Here is a 17415-nt window from a genome sequence, read left to right on the forward strand (position 1 = left end):
GCCCTCTGCGCAATCTCTGACTCAGAGGAAGAGGGAAAAAGGGCGATTCTCCTCTTTTCTTCTCTTCTCTTCTCTTCTCTTTTAGCAGCCTCTTTCCCATTCTCTTGTGTGCAGCTGTGCTCAAAAGCCCGTCTCGGGGAGGCTTCCTTAAGCATCCAGCGAGGACCGAATGAGCTCATGCGCAGCCTGTAATGATGGCAACTACCAGAAATTGTTCCCATCTGAAAGCTGCCCGCTGCTGCTCCATCCAAAGCGGGCTGCTGACCTCAGAAGAGATCCCAGGGGGAGAAATACCACATCACAGCGGCTCGTCCCGCCGCAAGCCCCACTAATTGCCCCCTTGCCTGCAGGCTCCGAGTGAGAGCAGCCTCTGAAGGGCCCGGGGAGCTGTGCTCTCAGGGACATGCTGTGTTACCGAGGGGCTTTCTCCTTAAGCCTCATTCCCAGCGTGGTTGGGGACATGCTGTCCCTGTCCCTGCTGTGAGGTTCCTTTGGGCTGAGGAAGCCCAGACCTGTGGTTTTCCATCTCGACTTTCGGGTCCCTCCGTCCCTGACACAACCCCAGGAAAGCCAACAGGGGGGGCAAAATCTACCAAAAAAGACAGCCAAATGTCACAAAACCAGACCCTGTCTGTGTGGGAAGAGGCAAACCTGCCACGAATTTGGATGCTTTGGCTCAAACTAAGCCCAAAACGGGCTCTCCAAAACCTGCATGCCTCCGTTGTCGCTGCATTTCCATGAGACTGCTGAAATTATGACCAGCTCCCTGCTGCGGCTCTTATTCCCCTGTGAAGGCTGCGAGCAGCAGCGTGGTAAAAGGATCATGATGGGTAAAAATTACGCTTCCATTTAAGACCCACTCACGGCAGCTCGTGCAGCTGGCACCCAATTAATGGCATCTGCTAGAAACTGCACGGAAGCCGAGCCACCGGTGAAGGGAACAGCTCGTTTCCACAAGGGGGTCTGGCTGGAGGGAGGAATCAGGCGTTTTCCTCCTGCGGGGTTGTGTTTTCTTGGGGGCAGTCGCCTTCGTGCAGGTGGGATTCCTCCTGGAAACCAGGACAGGAGGAAGGGTGAGACCTCTCGGATCAACCCGGGCAAAAAGGAGGGGGAGGCTGGATGATATTTGGGCAGCAAAGGGAGAGCACCGTTAGGTGTAGGTGTTGAATGCCATTTGGGGCACTGCTGGGTGTCCAAGCCATCCGTGTGGGGCTGGCACACACGGCACTGGCCCTACAGGGGTCCTGCTCCCCCCTGGGATAGCGATGGGGGCCTTTTGGGGCACCCCAGAGCACAAGAAATGTCCCTGGGTGCCTGTGCTTGGCCATCTGACAGCTCCCCCAGAGGTGCATGTGTTTGGACAGTTGGAGTTAATCAGCGAAGGGAAACGGAGCTGCAGCTAACGAGCCGAGCACCGGGAGGTTTGTTAGAGGACAAAATGGGACAGGGTGAGGGCATGAGAGCCACACGGAGGAGACTGAGGGTAGGAAATCCCCAAATCCCTGCGTCTCCCTGCACAACGCATCCCAAGAGAGCGGCTTGGGAGAAAGGGGTTTCCAGTTCCCATTGCGCCACACCAGAATGACAGCAGGGGATGCAGGGACGGGGGGAGAATTTCCGCAGGGTGTGAACCGCCGGGTTTTGAGCCGCTTATGGGTTCCACGTGTCCGAGCGCCTCCCAGACACGTCCCCTCCGCGTGCTGTGCAGCCCCGTTCCCCCCTCTGCGGTCCGCACGGGCATCTGGAAGTGCAGAGGGATGTTTGGGAGGCCCACGTGGCGGTCTCCTGCTTGACCCCTGTTGTTGTCAGCGGGAGTTTGGGCCCCAAACTTCCTTTGGGAGCCTTTGAAGCTCGGCTGAAGCTCGCTGAGGGCTCGGAGGGGAGACAGGCTTCACATTCAGCTCGCAAGTTCCCGGCTTAACCCTTTCACCCCAAGCCCGTCCTATCTCGGCAGGGAATATAATAGGTATTTCTGTGCTCCGTCCGGGCCTCGTGGCTTTTACGCAGGGACTCATTTCTCCACAGGAGGAATCAATCAGCCTTCCAAGGGTGTAAAACCCAGCCCTTCGAGCTCCCCGTCCCCCTTGGCTCCCTTCCTTTCCTTGCCCTCCCACCACGGGAACGACCCCGTGGACACCGAGCAACTGCGCGTCTGAGGGGGACACCGAAATTTAGCACAGTGGGGCTGTCCACTCGTAGAAAGAAATTTAAAAAAAAGCAAAATACAGAAAGACAACCCTTGGAAGCTCCCACAAACACAACTATTTTCAACGCTCGTGCCCCTAGTGAAGAGAAAACGCCCGGGTCCCCGCTGTGGCTTGCTTTATTTTCGAGTTCTCGCCTCCCCTAGGAGCTTCATCGGTGCAAAACCAAATCACGCCTCCTGTTTACTTATCTCGGGAGCGCTGACACTGGCAAGCGGCTTATCTTGGCGTGGCAGGAGCCAGCTCCTTCCTTGGGGGTCGGGCAGGAACTGCACGGGAGCTGCCTGGAGTGGCAGAGGGAGCATAAATCAGGGAGAGCTCTGCTGCCTCGCTCCTGGCCGAGGGAACCAGCCCCGAGCCTCCCTCCTTGCTCGGGGCAGCGTTGGTTTTGTCTGTATCTTATTTTGAGGTGCCAGCAGCTGGGGTCAAAGCCGGGCTGGGGACCCAGCACCCCAATATTGAGCCGCACCCCGACACCGACCCGCACCCCAAGCAGCTGCCCTACAAAGCGAGGCTGCCGTCGCCCCTCCGAGCTCTTCTCTGCCCTGTGGGGTCGGCCCAGCTGCCCACCCCCGAAGGGAAAAAATCAAAACTGAAATAGAAATGCAATATTAAAAGCAAAAGGCACCGGATCCCGGCTTTCCGTCTTTTTTTTTTTTTTTTGCGGGTGGAAAGCGCGCGGGGCGAGCCGGAGCCGGCTCCATCCCCACCTCCCTGCGGGGAACGGGGATGGGGAAGGGGAAAAGGGATCGGGGAAGGGGCTCGGGGAAAGGGAAAAGGAAAAAAAGGGATCGGGAAAGGGGAAGGGGAAGGGGAAAGGGGCCGGGCCGGGCGGAGCGGGGCGGAGCGGGGCAGCCCCCGGCGCGGCTCCGGGAGGGAGCGGAGGGCAGGGACGCGGGCAGGGCTTGCGAGGAGGAGCCTCACCCCCTGCTTCTCCCCCGCAGATCTTCCAATGGAGGCAGCTGGAGAACCTCTATTTCCGCGAGAAGAAGTTCTCGGTGGAGGTGCACGATCCGCGCAGGTGAGAGCCGAGCCGTGCCGGGCTCTCCGTGGTGGGTTTTTTTTTGGGGAGGGGGGCTCGCTTCCAGCCGGGGGCTGCTCCTTCTTTTCTCGGGCTTTGGAGCTGCTCTCGCCCTTGTGTGCCTCCCTGCTTTCCCCTCCTAGCGGGATTTTTTTTCCTTCCCTCCGCTTCAGCACCCTCCGAGCGTCCTCCCCAAATCCCGCTGGGAGCTGGGCGCCCCGTTTCGTACCCACGCCGCCTTGGATGGAAATATTCAGCAGTTTGACGGACAGGAATGGCACCGGACCAGGGGCAGGCTGGATGAAAGCCCATCAGCCTATTCAACAAGGAGTTTTGTGTTTTTTTTTTTTTCATATTTTAGAGACCTAACGTGGGAGAGAGCGAGCTGAAGGGACCGTGTTGCATCTAAAGCCTGCACCCCCTTGCTCATCTGCGTTACTGCAGGCACTGCCCAGCGTGTGCACTGCTCTCTAAGCTCTTCCCACTCAAATCCATCTCCTCCTTGCACAGTAAACGTGAACGCAGCTGATAGAAACCCGCTCCCTTCCCCGGGCCGATTTGATGGGCTGCTGGCAGCAGCGTGTTTTGCTGATCAGTCAGCTGTGAGCCTGTTTCACCTGTTTCCCGTGCCGATCTGTGTACTAATCCCTGGGCTTTTCAGGGGGAAATTTTGCATGCAGCTTCTCCCTGCGTTTGCCCTGCTCGCAGCAGGGTCACGCCGACACAGTGGTGCCTGTGTCCCCAGGTAGGTTTTATCAAAGCAAAAAACGAGCAGAGCAGCTGATACCAGGCTACAGCTCCGGGTCAGCAGAGCCTCGGAGCATCTGCTTGATATTAAGCATGGAAATAGTCGCATGAAATCCAGCAGAGCCAATTCCCAACGTTGGGAAGGCTCCGGGAGCTCTTCCAGCAGCAGGAGCTGGGGCAGGGGGCGTTCATTCCCCCCACCAAACCTTCGGCAGCGGGCAAGGCCTCAGAAATGTGGGCTGGGAGCAGCCAGCTGCAAGAAGCCCCCAAACACCCAGGCTGGCAGCTTGCTGGAAGCAGAAATTGCAAGGAGGAGAAAAAAAAATAGCTCCGGGACGCTCGAGGCGTGATGATATTTGCCACTCGGGGTCACGCGTGAAACGTGACCACCCGGAGGAGCTTCTCTTTCCAACCCTGTGCCGTTCGTGTTCAGAGGGTAGGAATTCCTGACGCTGGAGAGCTGCTGGTTTTTATTCCACCGGTGCTGTTCCTCTGAATCAACACCGGAAAGACAAAACCCTGTCCAGCGTGGGTTGTTCTCAGCCTGGTGCTTCCTCTCTGCAATCAGCGGGGTTTAATTTTGCAGCCTGAGAGCACCACCGCTGGGCTCAAACGGGCACTCTGGCACTTTATCAGTGGCTTTTTCTCTCTCTAAAGCAGCCTGGCAATGTGGTGGGAGCACGGCTCAGGTTGTCGCAGCCTCCTGGCCGAGGGGGAAGGACCCTGCAAGGCGGAGGACTGGCCAGCGCAGTGCTCCCTCCGCATTCCTCTCCCTGTAGCCAAACCAGAGCCTGAGTCAGCAAAGCCACGCTCGCAGGCACGGGAGGGCCAGCACGGCTCCGTGCTTGTGGCCAGGGCTGGGCAGCACAACGCATGTTTCTCAGCCCTGCCCCTGCCCGTGGCTTCCTGTCCCGAGCAAACCCTTTAACCTCTCTTCGTCTTGGTTACTTATCCCGTGAAGGAGTATAGGATGGCACCAGAATTAAGGCTCAAGTTAGTTTTTAAGCACCTTAAAGCTTCAGAACCTCGTACGCCGCTATGCTGCAGAGGTTGGTGTCCCGTAAATCACCACAAAGCATCCAGAGCTGAATCCCCTCTCCAGCCTGGATCCAGGAGCACCTCCCTGCACAGCCCTCATTCCCCATCCAGCGATGGGGATGCAGGAACATGTTTTGCAGCGCTGAAAAGTCCCTGACACGAGAGCTGTGTCCCCCGTTTTCCAAGCGGATCCTGGCCAGCAGCTCCCATTTCTCAGCAGGGTTTTGCTTTTCTTTCATTCTTGGCTCTGTCACTGCTCCCTTTCCCCACGTGCCTGCCCTGCGCTCCACCTTCACCTCTGGTTTCAAACAGCTCCCGGGCATGCCGGAGAGGTGGCAGGAGGGGAACCAGCGTTTGAGCAGATTTGAGGACTTCAGAGCACTGGGCAGAGAATCAACCAACCCCTGCACTTCCCAGTAGAGCTCCTGCAGTGTCACCTCCACGTCTGCACTGCACAAAGGGGCTGCGGAGCCCCTCCATAGCATCCCCTGCTCCCTTTCCCCCTTCCCCTTCCCAATCCGTGTCCCTATATCAAAGCCCATAACAAAAGCATCCCATTTCTGACCTAGCCTGCGCTCTCATTCAGGGCTTTGCTGGTGGGGTTAGAGTTGAAGGATGGGACAAGCAGGCAGTTGTGTACAGCTGTGAAAGCAGGGGAAAACCTAACCTGTATTTTTTTGCTAATCTTTGAGGACAATTGTGAGTCCCAGAGAGGAAACGGCTCTCATTTTTCCTGTTTTTATATTCACTCAGCTAATCTCTGAGTAGCACTCTTCTCTCCAGGGCACCGGGCAGCCCTCTCCGAGCCTCACAACTTCCCAACCCACACGGCAGGCCCTGCTGCATCTGCCTACCAGTGGGGAAAGCGAGGTACCTGAAGAGCTTCTCCCACATCCTCTAAAGCAGCCGTCGATCCTGGGGCTCTTTGGTTGTCACCAGGACCCTGATATTTGAGATCCACCATCCGGAGGCAGTGGAGGGTGTGAGGATTTGGCCTCGGGTGGCTCAGCATGGGATGAGACACGCAGGATTCACCCAAACTTTGGCATCAGTGACTCCTGTGGCTGGCGTCAGCTCGGCTGAAGCCAGGAGTCCAGTTCATACTGGACAAACTGGAAGATCTTTCCTGGTAGACCTCCGGTGCTTTCTAACTGGAGGAGTCATCTAGAGTAGAGGCTGCCTTGATTTGAGCAGCAATTTCCCTCTGCTCTCTAAGCATTTTTCTCTGCTTTTCCTCTGAGGTCTGTGGTTGTTTTCTGAGGCAGGACGTATCTCAGGAAACCGTGGCGTAACCCCAGCTCATTCTTTCTTTCTCCCTAGGGCATCTGTGACCAGGAGGACCTTTGGGCATAGTGGCATCGCTGTGCATACGTGGTACGCCTGCCCGGCGCTGATAAAATCTATCTGGGCTATGGCCATTAGTCAACATCAGTTCTACCTGGACAGGAAGCAAAGCAAGGTAAGCATGTTGGAGGTGAGGAAGTTTATGCGTTGCGTGAGTCGTTCTCACCACCCAAGCACCCAGCAAGGTCCAGGTGGCTCCTTTGCTGCCGTCCCTTTCCACGTGAGGTCAAAGAAGGGCAAAATAGCTCAAAATGCCTGCTGACTTTGGCCAGGTTGAGGGAATTTGTGATGAATTCGTGTCTGCAGGAGTGAGGTTTGAAGGGAAAGTTGGACTGAACTGTGGCCAACGTGGGGAAGCCAAAGTTTGCAGGCAGATAGGGTCGTGTCCGTGTCTGGTTTCCACACATCTTCTGGTTCTTGAATTCTGTCATAAAGTTAGGGCAGCTTCCTAGAAGTGAGTGCAAAGCAGCTTCAGGCTACACACCTGCCTCTGAGTTCTTCTTGCTGTCCTTTGCCTTTTACTGTCATTTTTTTCCCAGAAATGAGGGGAGGGGCATGATTTCTGTCTCTCCATCACAGCAGTTGGGGCAGGCTGCTGACAGCCTGGTCTTACAAGGAGCTGTCCTGAGGTGGTGCCACACAAAGGGCTGCTCAACACACAAAAGAAACCACCTTGAAGCCAGGGGAGCGTGTGTATTCCCTCTAATTCTTTTCACCAACAGTAATTTTAGGCATACCCAGAGCAGCAGGAGATGGCTTTGATCGCTTTAAGATCCTTTAGAGACAGAAGAGAGGCTTCTCGTGCAGACATCCCTCTTCATACGAGCCTGCTGGTGCAAAACTTTACAGATCAGATAAAAGCTGTATCGAGTGGGTGCCTGCTTGTGAACACGGACAAAATTGCAAACTCACCTGATGGCAAGGAAGGGTTTCCAGTCCCCCACTTCTACTCAGCACCACCAGGGCAATGCCACCACCCTCCCCGTTTTGCCCAGCTCTTGCTCTCCATAAAACAAGCCTGCAGTCAAATAAGAGTTTAGATTTATTTATTTTTTTTTTTTACTTTTAGCCAGATGGATTCACTGATCTAGCTGCAAGGTATTTAGGTCACTAGCAAGCAACAAACAAAAGGAGATTCCCGCTCCTCCCATTTCTTTGGTAGGATACTGGGTCTTTTAAATGCCCGGGACTTCCCTTCAGTGACTTCTTTTGTTGCTGGCAGATTGTGTTTCAATCCCAGCTCCCCTCTCCCACACCCCTACAGCCAGCACCACCCAGCAGCCCTCCTTGGTCAATCTGTCACGTCTGCCGCCGTGTCAGAGCGCTTTGTCACAATAACCCCAGCGGTCACGCTGAGCCTTTGAAGTTAAGGTACACAAACATTTTGGTGCCTTTTCCTTAAGGGAGCTGCTGTTTCAGCCTGTCGTCCTCATCTCTGACGTGACACCGTCAGGATTGATAGATCCATCCATTTTAAATGATCCGTTCAATTCATCCCCTCTGGTCACTTCAGGACGCTGTATCCTTGTGCACTTCGCTTTTGAAAACCAGTAAAGCATGCTCTAGAGGGGGCTGATGTGAAATGTCTTTGTTTCAGCTCTCAGGAGCTCAGGCAAACATTTGAGTTTCAAGTCACGTGGCTCCCCATCCCCTTAAATCAGAGTCCCCACTTCAGATGAGTCCCCAGCTTCAAAGCGAAACTTAGACACCCCCTGCTTTTATGTCCAAACTTGGCATTTCACGTGGTTTTGACAAAAGAAGGAAGAATAAAAATAAACTGAGAAGAAAAAGCCTGCTGGAACTCATTGCAGCTGAGCCTTCACCCCAGCGATTAGATGGCAGGAGATAAGACGGCGATGAAGCAAGCTCGAACTCCATGCTCCTCACAGCACCGTGCACCAGTCGGATCTGGACCTGCTGCACAGCCCCACTGGTGAAGCCTATTTATGCGATTTTAAAATGAGACCAAATCAGCTCGCATGCCTTTTGCTCCTTTTGCAAGGAAGCGAGGTCCCAGCCTTCCCCGCGGTCTCGCTCCACATTGAACTCCTGCCAGCTCGCCCCGTTCCCAGCGGCTCGCTCCCTGCTGATTTCTGTCTGCGTCTCCGTGCAAAGTGCAACGAAAGCTCTGAAAACATCCCCGGCCCTCTGAGTGAACATGCCAGCATGCAGAACTCCTGTCAGCTCTCCTTTCTGCACGTGACAAATGCAGCAGGACTTTAAGCCATGCCGTTGCTCTGCTGGCTGCACCAAGTCGATCAAACACTTGCCCTAAAAGCCCTGAAAAGTTTCCTTTTGTGGAAATTCCCAGCAGCACGTTCCTCCGAGTGCAGGGCTCTCTGGCTGAAAATAGGCAGAAAATAGGTCTGGGCTTTCAGAAAAGCTCAAACACCTGCAGCCAGACCCCATCGCTGCAAGCAGGAGGGATAAATTCGTCCCCGATGTCCATCCTCTCCTGCATCTCACTGATGGGTTTTCCCTCACCCCGTGACCCTGCCAGAACAGCACTGGGGATCCGTTTGGCCCCGTGCTTTGCAATGACTCATGAATGAGCTCGTCTCCTCTGCCTAAATGAGACTTGGCAGCTCTGCACTAAGTGCTTCACGTTGTGCTTCTGCCTAGAGGGACTGCAGGGCCCGAGGGAGGGCTAATGGGCTGTAATCTTGCTTTCCACCATTGTGCTGCCCTACAAAGTCTAGCCCAGGCCTTGCTCTAGCTGCTGCTCGGTGGCCTGTATGAAATGAGCTGCGGCTCTGATTCCTGCTGCTGCCGAGTGGCTTTCCAAGTGCAAGGCCACCCAACAGTGATCTGGAGTAATCAGACAGGGACAGAGCAGCATGGAAAGTCCACCCCGTTCCCATCAGGAGATGCCCCATCCCCTCTGGTTCGTACAGGGCACCGTACAAGGCCAACGGGATCCTGGTGTGCATTAAAAGGAGCGTGGCCAGCAGGTTGAGGGAGGTGATCCTCCCCCTCTACTCTGCCCTGGTCTGGCCTCACCTGGAGTACTGTGTCCAGATCTGGCCTCCCTGGCACAAAAAAGACAGGGAGCTCCTGGAAAGAGTCCAGCGGAGGGCCACAAAGATGATACGGGGCCTGGAGCATCTCCCCCGTGAGGAAAGGCTGAGAGACCTGGGTCTGTTCAGCCTGGAGAAGAGAAGACTGAGAGGGGATCTTACCAATGTGTACAAATACCTGAGGTGTGGGAGAAAGAGGGATTTGGCCAACCTCTTTTCAGTGCTCTGTGGGGACAGGACAAGGGGCGATGGCCACAAAATGGAGCCCAGGCAGTTCGGCACCAACACGCGAAAGAACTTCTTCATGGTGAGGGTGATGGAGCACTGGGACAGGCTGCCCAGGGAGGTTGTGGGGTCTCCTTCTCTGGAGATATTCAAGGCCCGTCTGCACGCCTACCTGGGCAGCCAGCTGTAGGGACCCTGCTTCGGCAGGGGGGTTGGGCCCGATGGTCTCTGGAGGTCCCTTCCGACCCCTACAGTTCTGTGATTCTGTTAGCACAACTGCAGTGGGATCCAACACCTTCCCCACCAGCAGATCCGCATTGCTCCCTCCGTGGAGGAACCTCACTCCTCCCTGCTGATCCCCCGTGTGCTCTCTTTTGGTTTGCTTTTCCCCCGTGCGGGCTGCAGGGGTGCCAGGCTTTGGCCTTACCCTACAATTTCATTTCCCCACTGCGCTCTTACAGCCGCTGCTGGCTTGCCATGCTGGCCAGGACCACAGCACCCCGCTGCCCTGCCTTCACTCAGCGTTTTCCTAGTCAAACAGGTAGGGCCAGAGCGTGCTCCAATTTGTAGTCTGGATGAGTGAAAATAAACTACAGGGCTTCCCACTGTAACTGCCCTACAAATACAGGAAAACCACGGCCTCACAGAGTGGGAGGACGGGACCTGTCTGTGCAGATGTGGGGTTTGTAGCCTGTCCTAGAGAGCCACTGCAAAGAGTCAGACTGTTGAGCTAGGTTTGACCAGTATGGGTATTCCGGGGGTACAACCCTAAATAACTGTAGGGTTATACAGCATATATACATCTGTGGGTGATAAATCACCGGGGTGGCAGCAGCTTTGTTGCCTCCAAAGGTCTGGCACTGCAACAAAACAGCAGTTCACACTCGGGCTCCTTATCGAAACTCAAGCTGGAGGAAATCTTGTTCGATAAAGGCAGTGGCCTTCCTCTTCACCTAAACCTGACCTTCCCAAGCTGCTTGAAGAATATTTTTCACAAACCTTGTGGCATCTTATTTCTGACGAGAAACCTCAGATCCAGAAGCAAAAATAATGTTATCCTTCTCCCTGGGCTGAGCCTGGGGAGGAGTTGCTGGAAATGAGAGGTTTTTGTCTGGCTGTAGCATTAGTTTAGGATGCTCAGTCCTGGTTGTCTGATCTGCTCCGAGATCTTGGCAGGTAGCTCTGCCTTTCTCTCAAATGAGTGACTGCACACCCCTTGTTCTTAGGGCTGTTGTGGAAATAAGCTTGCGAGGCATTCAGGTACCTGTGAGCGGTAATGGCAGAGCCTATAAATACCCAGGAATATTACATTATAATGGTACTTCTGTGGGTGCTCTCAGTATGAGGCTCTCCCTGTGCTGTCTTCATTTGCAGTCTTAAATTAATCTTAGAAATACGGCGTGCAACAGGGAGACATTTTCCTTCCCTCATTATCTCCTTGATGTGCAAACAGAGGCAGAGGATGGCTGGCATCTTAACCTTAAGTGCCCTACCCAAAGCCCCACAGCAAATCAGTAACAGAGCCACGAGTGAAGCTCGACGTGGTGAGCATTCAGCCTTTGGTCCATCCTTAGTTCTTGTTAGAATGATCTTTACTTTCTGAGGATGTGAAAGAGTGCTGAAAATCCCATCACGGCCAGCTTTCCCTGTGCTCCCATCCTGTGTTAGCTCCAGTGGGAATGGATCATGTCCTGATATGTGGGTGTCCATCTGCTCCTGATTTGTTGGTGCTGTAACACATCACATACAACCAGAGATGAGAATCTCTTCTGGCTTTGCAGAGGTGAATGGTGATCCTACGGAGAGGCTCTGGTGATCTCTGGTGGTCACTGGGTCTTCACCACCCTCCCAAACAAAAGTTTCCGTGCAGCCTTGGCACGGCGTGCCCACAGCTTGCTAGGTTCTGGGAAATGGAGATCCCAGGTCGGTGGCCATGGAAGCCAAAGCTAATTGGAGCTCAGCAGCTCGAGGCTTGCAAGATTTGGGCAGCGGGCTGAACTCCAAGCTCTCTCCCAGGAGGTTCGGTGATTCAGAAGCCAGTTTCCAGATGGGAGATGGAACGGCAGTCATCTCTGCGTGCAACGCACAGCATGTTACGGACAGCGAGCTTCCTCCTGACTCATCTTCCTCCTCGTTATCGTGGTTTGTTAGCCGAGGTGAATTCAGCAACCAGCACATAAAACAGAGCTCAGAACATAAGCCAGTCCTTAATTCAGAAGAGGCAGGAGGGATTTTTTTCATGTGGACAGATGATTCCACAATGGCTTAGTGAAAATTTCCTCACATTTCTCTCTGAAGCGCTTGCAGATGACCTCAGTCGGAAATGGGATGCGGGACTAGAGAGCTCTGGGGGTTGTTCTGATGTAGCAGCTGCTATTTTAGGGTGATCCAAAGGCTGTACTGGTTAGAAAAAGGGCTGGAAAATTCTTATGGCCACCCAAGTCACCATCACATGCAGAGTTCGTCCTCGCAGTACTTCTAGGGCTGTCACTGAAGGGCCATCCCCATCAGCTGTGATCGATGTGCTTCATCCTCCTGTCTATGTTCAGCACTCCCAAGATGCTGCCAGCGACACAAAGCAGAGATAGATGCAAATAGATACGAAGCAGAAAGAGATGGCAATCCACTGACCGTGGGGTTTGGATGGCAGAGGCAAGGCAGCCGCTAGGAGTGGGTGAGCCTGCACCCAGCCTCTGCGCTTGGTGCCACCAAGATGAAGTCTTTTTTCTCCTGAGATGGGTTTTCTTTCCCCTGGAGGCGCCTAAATTGTTGACTGGTGGTGTACAGTGGGTGACTCCTTGTCCCAGCACGGCCAGTTCCCGAGCTGGGGCTGGCTGTTTTCTTACTGGAGTAATGTTATCCCTCTGGAAAAGTCCCCCAGGTAGGTGCGTTGCATGCTGCTCGTTAGTCTGGACCAGAACCAGAACATGTTTTCCTGCCAATGTTTTCTTCCAGCTCCTCATGACAGCCCGTTTAAGCCACATCCTCACGTTGTGCTGGTCCAGAGCTCATAGCAGATTTGGAAAGACCCCTCCTGGCTTCCTTCAGTTGCTAGAGGTGGTCTTTAGCCTTCAGGCTTTGCAGTTGATTACGTTAGCATTTCTGGAGGTTTCTTATTGTGTGTTCTAGCACAGTGAGTCCATAAACAGTTTCTTTAAGAGGGAAAAATGTCCGTGGCAAAGCAGAGAAAGTCACAAACAACAGCAAGCCATGCCAGAATTGCACCCACTTAAGAATGTGAAAAGTGCAGCAGTGGACGCAGTGCCAGATTGCTTCTATTCTAGTAAAATAATCCGAGTTTGCTGTGGAGGCCCGTTTCCTGCCACAGGGAAATGACTCCTTGCTTCTGTGAGCTTTAAAGACGTGCTAGGTAATTGCTAACTCTCGTGTCCCTGTCCAGTCCAAGATCCATGCTGCAAGGAGCCTGAGTGAGATTGCGATTGACCTGACGGAAACTGGAACGCTCAAGACCTCAAAGCTGGCCAACATGGGGAGTAAAGGCAAAATCATCAGCGGCAGCAGCGGGAGCCTTCTGTCATCAGGTAGGTCCTTCATCCTGTAACGAGAGAACGCGGTGGGAAGGGCCATGGCTATAATGTCATGGGGAGCTGCCAGAAGCTGCACTGCAGGAATGAAAGCCACTTCCCTTCAGCCTTTCTGCCTGTCCAGGTGTCAGTTTGTCTCTCGGCGCGTTGCCCCCCGACCAGCACAGGCCACAGCCTCCCCCCTGTCTCGTTACAGCTGCTCCTTTCCTCTTTGGCCCCAGGATGCCATCACCAGCCTCTCGCTTCCTCCCTGTCACCTGGTCTCTCTTCACAGTCCCTGCTGTGCTCACCCAGCTCATCCCAGGCTGGTTGCTGCCCTAGGCAGACGTGTCCGTGATGCAGTCCCCAAAGAGCAGTGGGGAAGCAGTCAGCCAGTGCAGCTGACAGGGCAAACTGAGGCTGTGAAAGAAACTCAAGAGGAATGGAGAAGGGACAGAGCTAGAGCATCAGGAGAGAAGGAACAGGGAAGGGGAGTCTGGAACTTGTCTATTTCTTTGAGACTTTTCTGTCAGTCTGAACAAGTGCTAAAACACTCCAGGAGCAAAAGTAAGGACTGGTAATTTGCAGAGAGCTCAGAGCTGCTCCGTGGTGAGCTCTTCAGGAGGGCAAAGTTCCAGTCAATTAAATGCCCTCTGCTAAGTGTTACATCGAGTTATCGGAACTGACTGCGATGAGATCTGTAGCAGCAGAGGATAACCTCCTCGTGCTTGCCAAGGACAAGGTCTGTGTAAGAATGCACGTGCTTTAAAACTGAACCCACAGATCAGCTCTGCATCACCATACCCTCCGTGGCTCTTAAAATCCACCCTCTCCTACCTGGAAAATATCCAGTAAGGGGTTAAAATGTGCAGTGCTTCCTGAGCTCAGCCTGCTGTGCGATTCCTCGCCCTGCCTGCAGACAGAACTGCCTTTCTGCTCCTTAGGTCCCCCCGACACGGCACACAACCCCCCGCCTGTACCTCCCATGGCTCCGGGAGCGATGCGGTAGCCGAGCAGCTCCTGGCCCGGCGGCGGGTTGTTGGAGCTCTGCGTTTGGCATTTTTTCCAGCTCTCCTGCAGGAAAGTAAATAACGCTAAGTACCCCGAGGAAGTTCGAAAGGTCTTTCCAAGATCTCGGCCTCCTGGGCACCATTCCCAAGTTTGTGAAAGCTGCTCGGTAGTAATCCTGTTTCCATGTTCACACACTAACTTGTAGCCTCCCTACAAAGCACGTGGCGGCCTGCTTTCTGCTCTCACACTGGCAGAGAGCAGCAGCCAGGTGAAAGCCAGCAGCAAGCCCAGAAAAGCTCTTGTAGGGCCAACACCTGTGCGGACAGAAGTCCCAAACGGCCACCTGCACGTGCTTTTATTTCTGTATTTATTTCTGCTCCCTGCTCAAACCCATTCTGGCTGGGAACGGGGTCTGTGGACTCAGCAGGATTGCAGTAGTGACCAGACCCATGCAGAGGTCACTGAGCAGAGGAGTCATTTCTTCTGGCCTGCGTAGGTGGATGACCCTACACCGATGCCTACTGAGGACTTTGTGAACCTCTGTTTGGGTTGAGGTGCTGCCAGCGGGCCGGGAGAGCATGGCTCCCTCTGCGTTCCTGCACTCAGAGCTGCCTTTTAGCTCCTACCAGCTCTGGGGGCAGGACTTTCCCAAAAATGTTAAGGAGCACCGCAGCGCCTGCAGCTCTCTGTGCCTTCTGGAGCTAGAAGCACGCTCCTGGGGGTAGGGAAATGCAGAGAGGAGACATTTGTAGGGCAGATACCAGGGAATAGGAGACCGTGGATGTCTTCCATATGGTCACCCAGGAGCCCCTTCCCTCGAGCCTGGCTGGCAGAGGTGACCCAGCCCCGTCCCAGTGGGTGGGAAGGGGCATTCAATGTTTCTCCCAGTGGGCACCATCACAGCTCCATCCCAGCTCTGGTGTTTCCTCCCATTGTGCCCACATTACCGGCGCCCAGCCACAACAATGAGGGGTTATCACGGCACAGCCCGTGTGCCGAAGAGAAGAACTGCAAATGATTAAGTGGCCGCGGTGGATTTCCAGGCTATAAATACCCCAAGTGACTTGAAATCACAAGGGCAGAGCTGAATCTGTCGCTCCTGCCCCCACTTCCCTGCTCTTCCCTGTCCTTTTCTCCCAGAGCCGTTTCCTCCCTTCGTCTTGCTCCTCCTCAGCGTCGCTGCCACGCACCGAAGCTGCCGTGCCTCCCCTGGGTTTGCAGCAAGGCTGCAAGGAAATCATGGGTGTTGCTTACAGCCAGCACGTTTACTGGCCACAATCCCACTGTGCAGGGCCTTGCAGCCACTGCCCCACGTCACTTACAGTCTCAGGACACAGCAGAGGGGAAGCGGAGCCTGCTCCTGGAGCAGTGACTTCGTGTGGGCACAGCGATTCGGGACCAAAGCCCGAGCTCCTCCGCGTTTTCCAGGCCCTCGATCTCAGTCAGTGTCCACTGCAGTTGTAAGCTGGATCCCTGATGCCCCCAAGCTCCTTTCTTACAAGCTCACCTTTTCATTTCCGTCCTCATTTCAAGGCTTAAGAGGCTGCCCAAAACAGAGGGCTGCCGGGATGTATCTTTAGGATCTTCTGGGCCTTTTCTGAGTGTTCGGGGCAAGATTTGCCTCCAAATAAAAGCTCTGCGGGCATGAACCACGATCAAACCCAGCAGATAATCATTGGGGTGAAATCAGATGAGGTCTCAGACAGATTTATTTTCTTCAGAGCAGTCTGTGCTGTAAGAGCTTTGCAGTGATCCCAGCCAGCAAGGAGTCCTGTTATTGTTGACCTGAACCCCAAACCGAGCTGCCCGCAGGATGTCTGAGCGCATCCTGTGCGGAGCAGGGCCAGCCGGGCTCCCCACGCGCCACGGAGGAGGATTTCCTATTTGTCTGGCAGAGCCCGGAGCCAGCGGCCAGCTGAGGCTGCTACGTGCTGACATCCTGGGGCCATGAGTCAGCCCCGGCTCTGGCACGGAGCAAAAACGGGGAAACTCCACTCCCTGCTCCAGGGACAGCCTTTTGCGGGGACCTGGATGCAGTGCCAGCACGCTGGAGCCGACAGCAGGATGTAGAGTGAAGGGTTTGTCATACCTAGAGGTGTTTTCACTGGAGCAGGAGACACAAAGTAAGAAAGAGAAGAGCTGGATGCTCCTCCTTCGCTGCTGCTCAGACACCTTGTTGCATCTCGTCTCCTCTCGCAGGTACCAGCACCAAGCCTCAGCAATTTCTGCTCTTCAGCATCCCATCTATCCTCCCCGTTCATCATTCTCACTTACAAATAATTACAAATGACACATAATTTTCTTCCACCAGGCTGCAGGAGGTGGAGAAAATGGGGACAAACAGTGAGCCACCAGCAGGGCTCTGCTCCACAAACCTGTGGCTTGTGTTGCTGGGATCCTTCCCTTCAACAACCCTTACAGCAAAGCTTGTCTTGGAGCAGGCACTTCTCAACCAGGAACCCTTGTAGACCCGGCCAGGCACAGGACATCGCCTTGGTGAGATTTGTAAGTGTATGGACTCACTTCATGACCCCATTGATGTCACCAAGACATCACCAGGATGGGTCAAGACTCTCCCAACATCACCAGCATCGGAGGGGTCTGAAACCAGCCCCGTGGCACTGGTGGAGGAGCTCAGCTGTGAGCTGTGAGTTGAGCAGGGAGGACGACGTTCTCCCCGCTTCACAGCTCCTGTTCTCCTCAACGTTGGTGGAAGAAGCTGCCCAGAAAGGCCAAGAGGGTATCAGAAGACACATAGCTCATCCACAAAGAAACAGGGAATTGTGTGGGTGCTCGGGACACCAAGACCTGTGTGCTGAGGCAGGAGCACGTACAATTTCCTTGGCTTTGGAATGAGAGGGACCAGTGCGCCCTACCTGGTGTGCTTGCACAGCCCTTTCTGTTTTAGGGACATCAAAGGATTCTGCAGAAGCCTGTGGAAATGCAGGATTTGCTAAATCTTTACACAGCCAGTGGAAATGAGGCTGAATAATAATATTCACAGAACAGTTTCTCTGGATTTCTCTGTATTACTCCATTAGGAGCTAGCCCTCACGGTGGCAGCTAAAATACCTGAGCAAGCCTCCCAGTCAACCCTTTCTGTTGCAGCAGGAGCTCCTCACATCAGGGCTCATCCTTCACAATGGGTTTTTCTCAGCCCATGTTCCCCTTTGGGAGGTGCAGGGCAGCTGAGACTCAGTGAGCATCGGATTTAATAGGGCTGATTTAAGGTAGTGACTGCTCGCTTGGCTTGGTTTGTGCTGGTCTCCGATCATGTCTTCGGT

The 17415-nt window shown here is 54.3% G+C and overlaps 1 protein-coding gene across 10 annotated transcripts in view; it reads left to right on the forward strand.

The window, feature by feature from the left end:
• The window catches only part of FRMD4A (FERM domain containing 4A), a 350418-nt gene that overhangs the window by 312052 nt on the left and 20951 nt on the right, over positions 1-17415 (forward strand). For all 10 annotated transcript variants that reach the window (XM_084517308.1, XM_084517305.1, XM_084517306.1 and 7 more), the window contains 3 exons: positions 3149-3225; positions 6331-6469; positions 12997-13138. In XM_084517308.1, the coding sequence (XP_084373434.1) occupies positions 3149-3225; positions 6331-6469; positions 12997-13138 (358 nt within the window). The remainder of the gene's footprint in view (positions 1-3148; positions 3226-6330; positions 6470-12996; positions 13139-17415) is intronic.

Source organism: Aythya ferina, assembly GCF_964211825.1.
Source record: "Aythya ferina genome assembly, chromosome: 1".
Taxonomy (NCBI): domain Eukaryota; kingdom Metazoa; phylum Chordata; class Aves; order Anseriformes; family Anatidae; genus Aythya; species Aythya ferina.